Source organism: Scheffersomyces spartinae, assembly GCF_019049425.1.
Source record: "Scheffersomyces spartinae strain ARV_011 chromosome Unknown scaffold_28, whole genome shotgun sequence".
NCBI lineage: Eukaryota > Fungi > Ascomycota > Pichiomycetes > Serinales > Debaryomycetaceae > Lizanozyma > Lizanozyma spartinae.
This window is the reverse complement of record NW_025065075.1, coordinates 92,508-107,699: the sequence shown is the minus strand read 5'-3', so window position 1 is coordinate 107,699 and position 15,192 is coordinate 92,508. Positions and strand designations below refer to the sequence as shown.

The following is a 15,192-nucleotide window of genomic DNA, read 5'->3' as shown; positions in this document are numbered from 1 at the left end:
CCACATCACCATGTACTACATCCAGTACCGCAGAATCATCCACTGCAGAATCATCTACCGCTGAGTCATCTACAGTTGAATCATCTACTGGTCCATCCACATCACCATGTACTACATCCAGTACCGCTGAATCATCCACTGCAGAATCATCTACCGCTGAGTCATCTACAGTTGAATCATCTACTGGTCCATCTACATCACCATGTACTACATCCAGTACCGCTGAATCATCCACTGCAGAATCATCTACAGTTGAATCGTCTGCTGAATCATCTACTGCAGAATCATCTACTGGTCCATCCACATCACCATGTACTACATCCAGTACCGCAGAATCATCCACTGCAGAATCATCTACCGCTGAGTCATCTACAGTTGAATCATCTGCTGAATCATCTACTGCAGAATCATCTACTGGTCCATCCACATCACCATGTACTACATCCAGTACCGCTGAATCATCCACTGCAGAATCATCTACCGCTGAATCATCTACTGCAGAATCATCTACTGGTCTATCCACATCACCATGTACTACATCCAGTACCGCAGAATCATCTACTGCTGAATCATCTACAGTTGAATCATCTACTGGTCCATCTACATCACCATGTACTACATCCAGTACCGCTGAATCATCCACTGCAGAATCATCTACAGTTGAATCGTCTGCTGAATCATCTACTGCAGAATCATCTACTGGTCCATCTACATCACCATGTACTACATCCAGTACCGCAGAATCATCTACTGCAGAATCATCTACCGCTGAGTCATCTACTGGTCCATCTACATCACCATGTACTACATCCAGTACCGCAGAATCATCTACTGCAGAATCATCTACCGCTGAGTCATCTACTGGTCCATCTACATCACCATGTACTACATCCAGTACCGCAGAATCATCTACAGTTGAATCATCTACAGTTGAATCATCTACTGGTCCATCTACATCACCATGTACTACATCCAGTACCGCTGAATCATCCACTGCAGAATCATCTACAGTTGAATCGTCTGCTGAATCATCTACTGCAGAATCATCTACTGGTCCATCCACATCACCATGTACCACATCCAGTACCGCTGAATCATCTACTGCAGAATCATCTACTGGTCCATCCACATCACCATGTACTACATCCAGTACCGCTGAATCATCCACTGCAGAATCATCTACCGCTGAGTCATCTACAGTTGAATCATCTACTGGTCCATCTACATCACCATGTACTACATCCAGTACCGCTGAATCATCCACTGCAGAATCATCTACAGTTGAATCGTCTGCTGAATCATCTACTGCAGAATCATCTACTGGTCCATCCACATCACCATGTACTACATCCAGTACCGCTGAATCATCTACTGCAGAATCATCTGCTGAATCATCTACTGCAGAATCATCTACTGGTCCATCCACATCACCATGTACTACATCCAGTACCGCAGAATCATCTACTGCTGAATCATCTACAGTTGAATCATCTACTGGTCCATCTACATCACCATGTACTACATCCAGTACCGCTGAATCATCCACTGCAGAATCATCTACAGTTGAATCGTCTGCTGAATCATCTACTGCAGAATCATCTACTGGTCCATCCACATCACCATGTACCACATCCAGTACCGCTGAATCATCTACTGGTCCATCTACTGCACCATGCAGTACATCTAGCTCCGTTGAATCCTCAACTGCTTCATTGACTACTTCAGGCAAGCCATGCACTACATCTGAGACCACTTCTAAAACTAGCTCCACGAAGAGTTCTACTACTCCATGCACTAAGTCTTCAAGAACTACCCTGAAGAAAACTACCAAAACTAGATCCACAAAGACTTCAAGTACTCCATGTATCACATCTACCAAGATTTCCAGTACAGAGACTTGCACTACTTTGACTACCTCCACCAAACCATCAAGTACTCCATGTACCACATCGACCATAACTTCCAGTACAAAGACGTCCAAGACTAAGACGTCCAAGACTAAGACGTCCAAGACTAAGACGTCCAAGACTAAGACGTCCAAGACTAAGACTAATCCAACCACCACTTATACCAAGCCCACTAGTACTCCATGTACCACCACTTACACGAAGCCCACTAGTACTCCATGTACCACATCCACGAAGAGCACTCCAACCACTACTTACACGAAGCCCACTAGTACTCCATGTACCACATCCACAAAGAGCACTCCAACCACCAATTACACGAAGCCATGTACTACATATTAAACCATCACCTTTGAAAACACTTCCACAACACTATGTGCCACGACTGTACTATGGATGTTGCCGGTTAAATATTAAAACGTCTCTTGGCTAACGCTGTTAGACATCACTAATTTTAGCATAGTGAAAACTCTCGTTTTAGTTCTTAGTTATTTTTGATAGATATTCAGTTTATATACCCCACGTCGTTAATGCATTAATGTAGAGTATTTTGGTAACTTTTTGGAGTTTGAAAAGGCTGCAGAGTTCATAGGTATATCGCTTAATATGGTTATTGATACTTCAAATGCAATTTAGTAACGCGTTCTATGAAACGGTTAAAAGTACGGAGAAATATTGTTACAGGAAACTTATAACAGTGATACTGATTTTGACAGCTACTCTCCAAGTTAATAGTAAGACTACGACTATGCCATTCCGGATTGATATTTGAGCGCATTGCTAGATTTAAAGTCACTAACAAGTACTTTGAGCCTCATGGTCGATTTTCAGCTTAGTTAAAGAGATTCGTGGTGATTTAAGCGAACAATTCTCAGCATTACTACATTGACCCGTAAAAATTTTAGGTTGGTTGAGATCGAAGTTTGAGAATGAAGATCAACAGAATCGCACTTATGAAAAACTAGGCAAAAGTTTTGATTAGGTTCATATTGCAATAGGATAGGACATTAAAGATCAACCTCTTTTGTGGGTATTTGGTTAGAACAATGCCGCAAGTTCTATATTTACTTCAGTTAATATGAAACCCACCCCATCGGGCAATTAGTATTTCGTTCAACTAAAACCCAAAGTACAAGTGGGTGAAAAGCTGAAAAATTTTTATAAGTAGGGCAATGGGGTGGTACGACACAGACATTGTTTCTCACATAGTGGAATGAGCCTCAGCCAATTCTGCTAAAAGTACGATTTACTAAATGGCCATCTCCCTAACAGGAGTTAGCTGTGAAAACGGTTCTTGATCTAAACTTAGGTTGAATTACTGCGAAGCTCTCGCTACCAACACCCACACTGGAATTTCAGGGCGGAGAATGCGCACAATATCGATTCTCATAGATTAAGTTTCAGACGAAGAGAAAACAAACAATAGGAATGGATCACATGTTGCAGAACTTAAAGTTAGCCACTGTAGAAACTCGCTAACAGGGGCCTTTCTTAATAACTTTTTCTTTAATATAGAGTGTTGATAATTATTTAGGAAAAGTGTGGAGCCTGGGTGAGAGAAATAGTTCAAATCATATATGCAAAAAACGAATGATCAGAACATATTCAATAAAATGGAGTAGCTATAGGGGTGTCACTGTTCCAAATAAAGGAGTTTAATGGAATGCTTGTTGGTGTTATGGACCTGAGCAGCTTTAAAGAGTATCATAATGGAGGAATGTGAAGCCAATGAGTTAATTGTGCCTGCACGTATCATCTGAAGTTGGGGTAACCAGGTGGTCGAATGTGTCATTCTTCAGATCGTCAATGTTTTGTGGAGGGGGCACGACGTCATGCACCAGCCGGATATGGGTGTTAGGTTTTATTAGTCAGGTTTGTGTCAGAAAGCGTTTGCTCGCTACGCTCAAAATCACTTTCTTCTTTCCCGTAATTGAGGTAAATACTTAGGATTTTAGAAGTGCCTATATCATTAGAACTCTTGTCCAAACTTCCAAGTCAGCCAATGTAGTATCAAAAGAATGAAAAGTGTTTTAAAGAGTGAGATATACTGGTGTTCCATTGCAGATGAATCCTATTGTCACTCTACCGAAAGATGCGCTGCCTATTTAAAGGATCCACATTATATGCCCGAGGACCTATTTTTGAATTGTTCTTTCTTTTCGCTTTCAATAATACGCGGCTTTAGGCATGTCTAGTGTCATATCACCTGCATGGTCCACATTTTCGGTTGTAAGGTTGTATTCCTGATTGGTGTTGGTTCACAAATTAGGAAGTCTGATGAGACTTCAATTGCGGAGCACGAAAGTGGAATAATCGTAAAAGGGTCTTGTAGTATGGAATAGACGAGATTGTGAAAAACGGTACACAAAAAAACTCGTAAAAATAGCTGAATCTGTGATATTTTTGAGTTTACTTTATCAAACGAATAGAGCTTCATGGCAAGTGTGTTGAATGTAAAATGTCATTTTGATAGACAGAGCAAATATTTTCTAAGCGTCGGCTTACGTAGGAATTGATGTTTCATTTAGAGACGACGTTATAGGCTAGATTTGGGACTTTCCGTGCTTTCATAGGAGAACTTCGTGCATCAATAGACTTATTTGGGTTAACTATTGCATGCAGGCGTTCACCTTAAATGGAAAACTTAATTTTAGACAGTACAGTGGTTTTGGTACACCTAGAACCGCTTAAGAGAACAATTGAAGTGTTAGTTGAATTGGGGCGTCACCTCAAAGTGGAGGTCGCTCACTCATTGTAGTCAGTAATTATACTTAGTTTCCAACGTAAACAATCTATGGGACGATTGCCCTGAATCGCTAACGCTAACTATAGACGAACAAGTATAAATTCATTAAATTATCTTCAATTAAATGCTACTTTGATTTTCTTATCATCACTGATCTTCCATCTTCTACTCTCAAAAAGATGCAATTCTCCTTATTGTTGTTGGCTGTTTTCTCAGTTGTCGCTCAAGCTACCTTCATTAACTGGTGGGACTATAGCTATTCTTTCAATCTTGTTAATGGTTGGGATTCTGGCTTAAACCCAAAAAATTGTTATGATAATGTTTTAACCAACACTTTGTTTTTCAGTTGTACTGCTGACTTGGAAGTCACTTCTTTGTGGGGTAAGGCTTGCCAAAAAACAAAGTACCCTCACACTAAGTCTTTGACTACATCTACTGTCGGTTGGTGGAAGACCTCTTGGTACACTTGGTGTCCAATTCCTTCAACAGCTACTCCACCTTGTCCTCCTCCTACCACCAGTGTTCCAGTTAAGTGTTGCAACTACTGGGGTTTATGTACTACTAAGACCACCAAGGCTACCAAATGCACTACCACTAAAACAACTACTGGTTGTGTGAACACATACACTTGGTGGGAGCCTTGTAAGGATTCTTCTACTGCAGTTCCTTCCAGTACTCCATGTACCACTTCCACTACTTCCACCACTCCATCTAGCACTCCATGCACCACTTCCACTACTTCCACTACTCCAACCAGTTCCCCATGTACCACATCTTCTACTAAAACCAGCACCCCATGTACTACTTCCACCACACCCACCAGCACTCCATGTGTCACAGCTCCTCCTCAAGTTACCACTGGTGTTCTCAGTTAAATATTAAAGGCTTAATTCATGGATGCTATGCTACAGCATTCCAGTAAGTTAAATAAACCCTTCTTTCCCTCTTGGTATCTATAATAAAATATATTGAGTTTTAGTACCGTATTACTTTAATTAATGTAGAAATGAAAAATAAAGTACGGATTTAAAAAATTGCTCTAAGGTCACAGACTGAAGCTAAAGAAAATGGGTGCAAAAAAAGACTGAAAATGTTAGTCAAGTTGTCTAAATCTAACATACAAGACACACAGCGACAACTGGGAGTAATTATTGAGAAACATATAAACACAAGACTTTAGATTACTGCATTTAAGAAAATGGTACCACGTTAAAATTACTACACTTTGAATTCAATTAGAGTCGCCAAGTAGAACTCTCAATTTGCAGTGCTAGATTACAACGCAAGAAAAGAAATCCATTTCGCAATGATAGAAGAATTCAATATGAAGTTTGCAGGTTCTCTTCCGTTTATTGCCCAATGAATTTCTCGCTAAACAGACGACTAACGCGCTACCATTAGACTCACACGACTTGGGAAAATTGCATGACGAAGGCAAAAATCGGATTGATGTTTAAAGGACATTCTAGCGAGACAAGATACCAAAATATTCGAACGTCACTACAACCACGAATACGAATACCAATTACCGTTAAACGAAGAAGAGCAGTACGAGATGGTTTTCCCAGTTGGATTGAAGAACAGCGTTTCGCTCTTCGTGTACTCTGTAACTTTTGGTGGAGGATTTTTTTACTCATTCATTGCTTCTCCTATTGCCTTCCAAGAATTGGAAAGATCTCAATTCAGTAAGGTACAAAGTAAGGTGTTCCCAATTTACTTCCTTGGTCAAACTGTGGCGCCAATTATTATTGGATTGACTTCAGCCATCAAGTTGTGTCCATTCACTAAGGGTGCATTGGCAGTTCTGTCTTTTTGCGGAGCTCTTAATTGCTTCTGGTTGTTACCTGTATGCAGATCCATCAAGGAAGAACGGGTAGCATTGGAGAAGGAAGGTAAGGACACCAGTGAAGTAACCAAGAGATTTGGAAAATTCCACGGAATCAGTACTCTTGTTAATATGTTGAGCATTATATCCTTAGGTGCCTACGGTTACGGTCTTGGCTGCAAGTTGGCCCGTATCTGATTATTACATGTATATAGTTAATAGTAAATCTGATATGTATCGAATTGCCTTTTGTTAAGCTCAAGAATCTATTTGTGTTTCAAATATGATTTTCTTTTTCAGCCATCGGATTATTTATGACTTGATTTTATTCTATAGCTCGAAAAAATAGAATGCAATCTATTGTTCTTTTAAATGACAGTGCACACGGGTTTGTTGAAATCGGTGCTTAGCGAGATTGAAAAAATAAACCGGTAGACTATTATGTTCTTAACGCCGTTGAGAGAAGGAACCTTAGGTTGAGAGACAAACCCACCTTCGTAACAGAACCCGGCTTGGTAGTCTCAAAAATCCGATCTCAATAAGACGAATTCATTTATCATAAGTAGCTGAGGTACTCCTTGTCAAAGGTCCCTGCTTTTAGTAAAAGGCTATATTGTATATTCAGTTAAATCATGTCATCGAATTAACTGGTTTTTCCGAGTTATGAACACACCTTATGTATTTCAATGTGATTTCGGACATGACCAAAACCCACTACCGGAAAAACCCATACTCTGCTGTAGCAACAAATGAACGGCGTGCGCGAAAATGGAAAAGATCACCTCACTTTCCTACATTTAACTATTTCTCAGGTGTTAAGAGTAAAAAGTCAGCCAATAGGTTAAACCACGAGTTCACTCGAAATGATTGGAAAGCACTTTCATACGAGAATGTGAAAAAATATGAGTTGGTACATCGATAGCGAAGTTTCGGAGCTACATTTGGTATAGTTTAACTTTGCAATCGAAAATAGTTGCCAGAGCATGAGTAATACACCATTACGTAAGAGTGCCAGATTTATTTGTAGACGTCGTTTAGTGTAATTTACATAAGCACTGACCTAATTTGAAAGTTGAATTTTTAAGAAACTTGGTAGAAATCGGATGTAGGAACTGAAAAACTCCGTATATGCAGCGTCTGGAGTTAAGAGGTGAATCGTAAACAAATCCAAATGGCAAATGGTAACTACCGGAAACATAGGATGAACTCTCCTGGATTTAAGACCATTTGCCTGAAGTGCGGCTTAGTTCTCAGGTGGTTCCTCAACTTTAGATGTACACTCCGAACAAAGGCTTTCTTTTTTTTCTGTCTGTTTTAGGCGACGGTCATGAGAATAAACTTGTCGCATGTTTGTTGGAAATGCCTACATACAGTGCTGAATCATTAAGCTTGGAATCCGAAAATTATTACTATTGTATGAGACCAAGTGTTTTAGGAGTTAATTACTATATATATATATAAGTGCAATGCTTCCTCAGGGGAACATTATCACAAGGTAAATACGCCATCGTATAGTGTGAATAGAATTATTGTTTAGAGCATTGTGTCTCTGTTGTCAATTATATATACTAGCTACATTTTGACAGTTATGGAATCACTTGATTACGTTTCGTGCCCCATTAGTCCAATAACTAATGTGGATGATGATGATGCCATGTGGTTTTTCCAAGACTTCCTTACAAAGCTGGCACCTCTTACAACTACCAATTCCTTCACCGGAATGAATAGTTATGATGCCATGCCATTCTCGCTTCCCGGTCCCGCTGAAGATGATACTTATGTATCCAGCATTTCGGCATCAGAATCCTCTCCTGAAGTTCTCCAGGTGCAACAACAAAGCCAACAACAACAACAGCAACAGCCATCACAACCTGAACAACAACATCGTCGTGTAAGTATCTCCAAGTTACCCCCATTGAATACCGTCCATGAGGACAAAGAGTTGGATCTTTCTGTCGTTAATGATAAGTTGGCAATACTCAAGAATGACGACAACCTCACATCCCTTAGTTTGGAAAACATCTTTGACACGAAAGATATTCTTGTGGAAAAGGTAGCACCAACATCCCGATACCACCATCATCATAACAACCATTCTGCTCCTAGTAGCAATGGCAATAGTATTAGTGGTCCCTCCGCCAACTCTCCTTTACATTCCGCATCAGGCAAGTTAACCAGCCAAGTTCCCAGCAGAAGTAATTCCATTGAAAGCACATTTTCCAATGCGTCTTCACAGTCTTCTGTGTGCTCATATTCCAACAAGCAATCTCCAGTGATTGCCGTAAAGATGGAACCAGCAGGCCCCATATATCAAGAGAACAATACTCCTGAGACTACTCCTATGAATACACCTGTGCTGTTTGGAGGCAAGACATCATATGCCAACCAACAAACTCAACAACAGCAGCAACAAACTGGATCTTTATCACCAAGATCCAATGCGATCCCATTATCAGCTTCCATTAACTTGAGAAGAAAACGCACTCCAAGAAAGAAGCTTACAGACACTCAAAAGCAAGCACACAACAAAATAGAAAAGAAGTATCGGACAAACATCAATGCCAAAATAGCAGGCTTGCAACAAATTATACCGTGGGTTGCCTTTGAAAAGACTGCCTTCGATGCTGGTACGGTTAAAATGGAAAGTTCAGAGGATATGAACAGTAATAGCAACGCTGCTAAGTTGAACAAGTCAATGATCTTGGAGAAGGCCACTGATTACATCTTACAGTTACAACGCAACGAGCTTGATTTGAACCAACAAATTGAACGTTTGAGGCAGCAAGTGCTTAGTTTGGGAGGGCAATTGTAGTAAGCTTCCATATATCCGGATATAAAACACAAAACTCATTTCTCTTGAGGGGAGATAATTATCATATTTATGATTATTATGATTATATATGACATGGGGTTTTACCATGCTCATTATTAGGTATGCCATTAAATTGGCTCATTAGACATTTTGATTCTTTTATTGTATAACTATTAGGTATAAAGCACAGCTGTGAAGTACTTTTTTAACGAATATTCATTCTCATTGATTAATTAAAAATGTGTAACATTCTATTGTAAAGTCCAAGGACAAAGACTTCCACTTTGTGCTGTATAAAGTGAAATATTCTCACTCTGGGCAAACAGATTAGGTATACATGGGAGTATCAATGGTAAAACATGCTGCTATAGACAAAGTCCCAAAGGGGTTGTTTAGTTACCGATATCAACCCAAGATGTTCGCCAACAGAATCAGCTTTCTTCTTTAGCAAGTTGGCGACTGCATCAACATTCACTAAACAAAGCTTTGCGAAGTCGCACGCCTTTGGCTTCTACACAAAGAATAAATAGGCTTTAATACAATATGCTCAGCCAAGATGGACTGGTCTGTTATAAAAGTTCGTGAGAAGACTTTTCTCCGTGGAACAAAGAGCACTTTAGTTATTTTTTTTCTCCGTGACTCTGAGACATAACTTTAGTTAAGTGTTGTGACGAAGTTAGTCAACAAACCTAATTTTGGAAGTTGTAGGAGCGGCAACTTTGATACCCCATGGTTATGCTGCTTTAAGTATAAGGTGCAAAACCTGATTCTGCGGAAAAAACTGAAGAGGTATTAACGGATCAAAGCAAACTTCATAAGTATATGCCAAGTTTATCTTTCAAAGATTGTGGATTTTAGAATGTGACTCGTAATCATGTAGGGCCAAGATTTAACTAGTTATAGTTGACTTTGACTGTGTATCGGAGTTTAGAGACGCATGAATCTCGTATTTGGAATTCGAAGTAAGGTCATCTCCGACAATAGATCTTGTGTAATATATGCAGTACTATATAAATCCCAACAAAAATTACCCCTAAGTTTCATATAAGGGGGTACATTGCATCAAAAACACATAAAATTTAAAACACGAAGAACCGGCAACACCCTCGGAAATTAAAACCAGTATTTTACACAAAATGATGATGGTAGCACCGACTGAATTAAATAGTAAAGTTTTATAACATAAGAGGAACCGAATCATATAGTTATTCTGTACCTTCTATGACTTATGTCATAATATGTCTATTAACTTTGCAACTCCAGTGTGCCACTGGTTAATGTTACCTTGCTCATAATAGCAGTTGTAAAACGCAATAAATATGCACTTAGACCCACCTGTCATTTAATGGTAGCGCATAATTTTGCTATGATTTTGATGTTCACAAGGACACGGATGGAACAAGAATTGGACCCGATCCACATATCAAACAACAGTCATTCGAACAAAGATGTCAACAATTGGACAGCTTGTTACGGATTTCCAGGCCCTTCTGGCGGAGGTCAAGAAGCGCCATTTCCAAGATATACGACATTCACTTGAACGCACAATCAAACAGCTCCAACAGTTGCCTCCAGATGATACAATAACTGCAATTGATACCAAATCAATCGACGTGTTCGAGCCTCTTGTAGCCGTTTATAACCTGGGGAACCTTAAGATCATCACACTGGCCATAACTTTGACCCATAAGCTTATTATCTATGCGATTTTACCGGCCAATCTGTTGGACAGTTTACTTAAGGCACTTAATGAAGCATCAAACTTTGCCAATGACGTGCAATTGAAGATTCTCCAATGCTTACCTCATCTTGTGAAGAACTACAACTCAGAATATGACATAGTTGTGCGAGTGGTGTGTCTTGTGATTGGATTGACTACTCCTAGTCGAAGTAGTGTTGTGATTAACACAGCCTCTGCCACGTTACAACAGATATTTGACATTCTCTTTGAGAGAGACCCTCAACAACAGCAACACTCTCCTTTGCGTACAATACAGTTAGATGAGAAGTTATCAGCAGAATTAACGGAGATTGAATGGCAGAACTATAACCTATTTGCTAAATTAGTACAAGCACTCGATAAACAAGATGATGATTTCGTCTTGAAAACTTCAACGTGTCTTGAAATCATAGAAACTGTGCTTTCTACACAAACTACCACCGCTAAAAGTGAAGGGATTCTCCATGTTATTCGTCTGGAAATGCTTCCAACAATAATCAAATTCCTTAATGAAGAGCCCCCATTTCCAATCTTCCTCCGGATTCTTAGAGTGGTATCTCAACTCTTTCCCCTTGCCAGCGACTTGGAAATCGAGCTTGAGGTATTGACCTCCTTCATAAATCATTTTCTTGTTGAAGACACCGAGTGGCACCAAGTGATCGTGCTTGAAGTTTATCGTGGGATGTTTTCTCGTATTACCACTGTTCAAATGGTCTGGGAAACTTATGACAGAAGAGCTCCCGCAAAGAAATATGTTGTTAGAGAACTTCTACTGCTTATTGGTTCAGTCTTAGAAAACTACTCTGTTGACAAATTGCAAGCCAACACTCAATTGCCTAGCACGTTCAAAATTTCTGTATTAGACCAATTGGATAAAACAGAGCCTCCACCAATTGCTCCGAATTTCTCCATGTTTCTTGTACTCAATATTCTATTTGCTTACAGCGATGGCGTTGCCAACTTTGTTTCTCAGCTTTCATCCACTGAGACAGATGAAGCGGTTCTTGAGACCCAAATTGAGTTTGTCAATGAATATATTGAATCTAACTTTGTTCCCTTACGTCGACTCTTTGAGCTCTTTTTGCGAATGCCACTTGACTCCACCAACTACCGCAACCTTATTCGGTCGTTGCAGAAATATATTCACACTACAGGTTTATTGGGACTTGTTGATAAAAGAGATGACTTGATTTCTCTTCTTGCATCGCAAGTTTCGGACCCCACAGAAGGCCATGGGGATATATGTCTTCGTGCGTTGATTAATTTGATCATTTCTTTGGGGTCCACATTCAAGGCCGATTCCTGGATTAACGTTTGGCGTGTGCTTCCATCGCATTTAACTGCTTCGTCAACAACCACCAAACTTTATGAAAGTATAGAGAACTACCCAGTTGATGTTTTCGATGAGCTATGCAGCTCATTGATTCAATTATCAGAAGAAGACGCAAATTTATTTTACATTGACCAATTGGCAGCCATTTGTCAAATTGACCCGACAAAGTTCTTCCTTCTGAGCTCAACAAATTGTTTGAATGATGTCATGGTTCACTTCAGTGAAATAAGTACCAATTACGCCTTTCCTATAGACTCCAGAATCTCTGCAACAAACTTGGCTATGAAAGTCGTGAGAAAATTGACCAAAGAAGGGTTTTCAGAAGCTAAATTTAATACCATTACCTGCTCTAAATCTTTACTGATACTTCAGATGTTTGTTGGAAATTTACTTGAAAGTCAAAATGGAGAGAAATCTTACTCAGATTTGAACTGTTCCCGTGAAATACACTTAATAGTGTTAACAACCCTACATTCATTAGTAGATAACTATGATAAATACTACAAAAATGATTGGGAAAGGGTATTTCAGATTTTGGTGACAGTTTTCACAGTAACGGAGAACACAAATGAAAGTGGTATGGAAGAAGATAAATATAGACAATTGATTGAAAAATCATTTGATACATTAAAGTTAATTCTAGATGAATTTATGAACTTCTTACCCGTTGATCAATTGAAGTATCTAGTGGATACTTTGTTTCGATATGTCATACAAGCCTTTGATTTGAATATTGCCTTTAGTTCCATTTCATATTTCTGGTTAATTAGTGATTTGGTAAAGTTGGAACTCAAAGATAATTCACAAGATGACCAGAAATTATCAATTGCTTATTCAGATAACGATGCATTGGTGTCTCAACTAAATGCAACAAAATCATACAAGCTTTTGGATATGTATTTGCTTTCAACACTTTTCAAGCTTGTTCGTGATCCTCGGGCCCAGGTTCGGAATTCAGCATTGAATACTTTCTTCCAGATAATCGATATTCATAGTGAGTTCTTTAGCGAACAAGATTGGGAAGCGATTTACGTGGTTTGTTTCAAGCCCATTATTTTCACAGATTTCAGAATCACTGCAGGTAAACGAGATCAACTCGAGAGTATAACCATTGTTCTTGAAGGACTATTTGGTGTTTACACCACTCATTTCTATGACAATGCACACGAAGATAAATGGACAGTCTTTATCAATTTCTTCCAGGAAGATTTGCTTAGTTTGAAATGGGTTGAATTAAATATCAAACTTTTCAAATCGTTTGACGATTTGATCCTGACTCTCTTAAAAAAGACCACACCAATAGTTGTGATTAACTCAAAGTTGTTTGAGTTTTGGGTAGGCACTCCTATTGAATACGACTTGGTTAATCCCAAGTACCAAGACTTTCTTTGTACCCTCATGGAGTGTTGTGGCAGCCTTTATGCTTTAACTAAAGGCTCTCCAGAAACCATTAATGATCACACCACCAACTTACTATCACTTTTCAACAAGTGTGCTCGGTATCCTGTTCTTAATGGGGGCCCTGATGATGAGAAGCCATCCAATTTACAGGCAACAGTATTAAAGAGCTTTGAAGCTCTTGAATTCCCTCCAATACAACCACAACTTGTCCAGCTACTTGTTAGTTTTTCAACGTACCCATTGGGCATAAGATCACGCATAGAACAGAAGTTGGGCCAGAAATACAAGACCCCAACTTTCATCGCCTTTAGCCATTTGTGTATTGACATTATACGGAACAAACTAGCTGTGACTGATTCTTCTGTTTTTACCAATGAAACCATCCGGAACCTCTTGTATCCGTTACTTGAGGTTACCCTGGCTAGGCTTCGCGGAATAAAGAGCAGACACGCACCGTTATGGCAAGAATGTAACGAGCAGATCGTGGTGATTGTTGAGAAGATAGTCAAAAGCGAACGAGAATTCAATGAAGAAGCATGGCAATTGATGTTAAGATGTATCACTGAATGTATTACTACAGTTTCAGATCGCTCACAAGAAGCAGAGAGCATTGGTCAATATGAAAAGTTGGTTCGGTTATTAATTCCCGAGATGTTTATCAAACAACCTCAATTGATAGAGCCATATTCACAGTGTCTCTTTAAAAATTCCTTCTTCTATGAATTTGACTCAGTGGAATCATCAATTGTAAAGAGTCCAAGAACCATTGAACAATTGAATACCTTCAACTTTGATGCCTCATTTGGTAGTGCAAAAGCTTTGGTATGTTTCTCCAACATCACAACCCGTCAAAAATGTCTTGAGCAGCTTATCGACCATGCTACCAACGAGACCCTAACACCATTCGCTGAACGATGCCAACAGTTACTTTTAGCAAGAGCTGCTATATGTCTTCGGAAAGTGATTAGTGACTGCGAGCTTCTCTACAAGTGTCCGCTTCCCAAGATCCAACAACTTGAATTGCGTCGTCTTTTGGCCAGTCTACAGCTCTTAGGAGCACACAATGTTGTTCATGTTCACAGACTATTGGTCAAACTAGTTCCCTATGCGCATCGATTACGGGGAGTTGATGAATGTTTGCAAGCAGTTCTCACAATATAATGTACCATAGTGACATATAATGTAGTAACATATAATGTAGTAACATATAATGTAGTAACATATAATATAGTAATAAAGTGACATATCACTATCAATATTTAGTTAAGTATATACATTTACAAACCCCTTCCAGACTAAGCCCGGATGCCAAAAGTAAAAATAGATCAAAAGAAAATTTCTTTATTTTCCCCCATCGGGTCGTGCATTGCACAAGACCAGTTGATTCGTGTTTATACTCTACTGGAACAAACTGGTTGGCGGTATGTAAGTCACCTTCTTTTCTTCAC

General features: G+C 39.3%; 4 protein-coding genes across 4 annotated transcripts; all 4 read left to right on the top strand.

Annotated features, from left to right (window-relative positions):
• Positions 1–4,342: 4,342 nt before the first annotated feature.
• Positions 4,343–5,528, top strand: KQ657_003110 (uncharacterized protein; the record flags this gene model as incomplete). The annotated part of the gene is made up of 3 exons (XM_043193846.1): positions 4,343–4,349; positions 4,562–4,569; positions 4,833–5,528. The coding sequence occupies 3 exons, from the start codon at positions 4,343–4,345 to the stop codon at positions 5,526–5,528; spliced, it is 711 nt and encodes a 236-aa protein (XP_043047067.1).
• Positions 5,529–5,720: 192 nt separating this feature from the next.
• Positions 5,721–6,676, top strand: KQ657_003109 (uncharacterized protein; the record flags this gene model as incomplete). The annotated part of the gene is made up of 2 exons (XM_043193845.1): positions 5,721–5,724; positions 6,123–6,676. 2 exons carry the CDS (start codon positions 5,721–5,723, stop codon positions 6,674–6,676), a joined length of 558 nt encoding a protein of 185 aa, XP_043047066.1.
• Positions 6,677–7,380: 704 nt separating this feature from the next.
• TYE7 (regulatory transcription factor TYE7) lies at positions 7,381–9,290 on the top strand (the record flags this gene model as incomplete). Its single annotated transcript, XM_043193844.1, has 2 exons — positions 7,381–7,384; positions 8,065–9,290. The coding sequence occupies 2 exons, from the start codon at positions 7,381–7,383 to the stop codon at positions 9,288–9,290; spliced, it is 1,230 nt and encodes a 409-aa protein (XP_043047065.1).
• A 1,448-nt stretch (positions 9,291–10,738) lies between these two features.
• Positions 10,739–14,905, top strand: MON2 (Mon2p; the record flags this gene model as incomplete). Its single annotated transcript, XM_043193843.1, has 1 exon — positions 10,739–14,905. One exon carries the CDS (start codon positions 10,739–10,741, stop codon positions 14,903–14,905), a length of 4,167 nt encoding a protein of 1,388 aa, XP_043047064.1.
• Between the last annotated feature and the right edge of the window lie 287 nt (positions 14,906–15,192).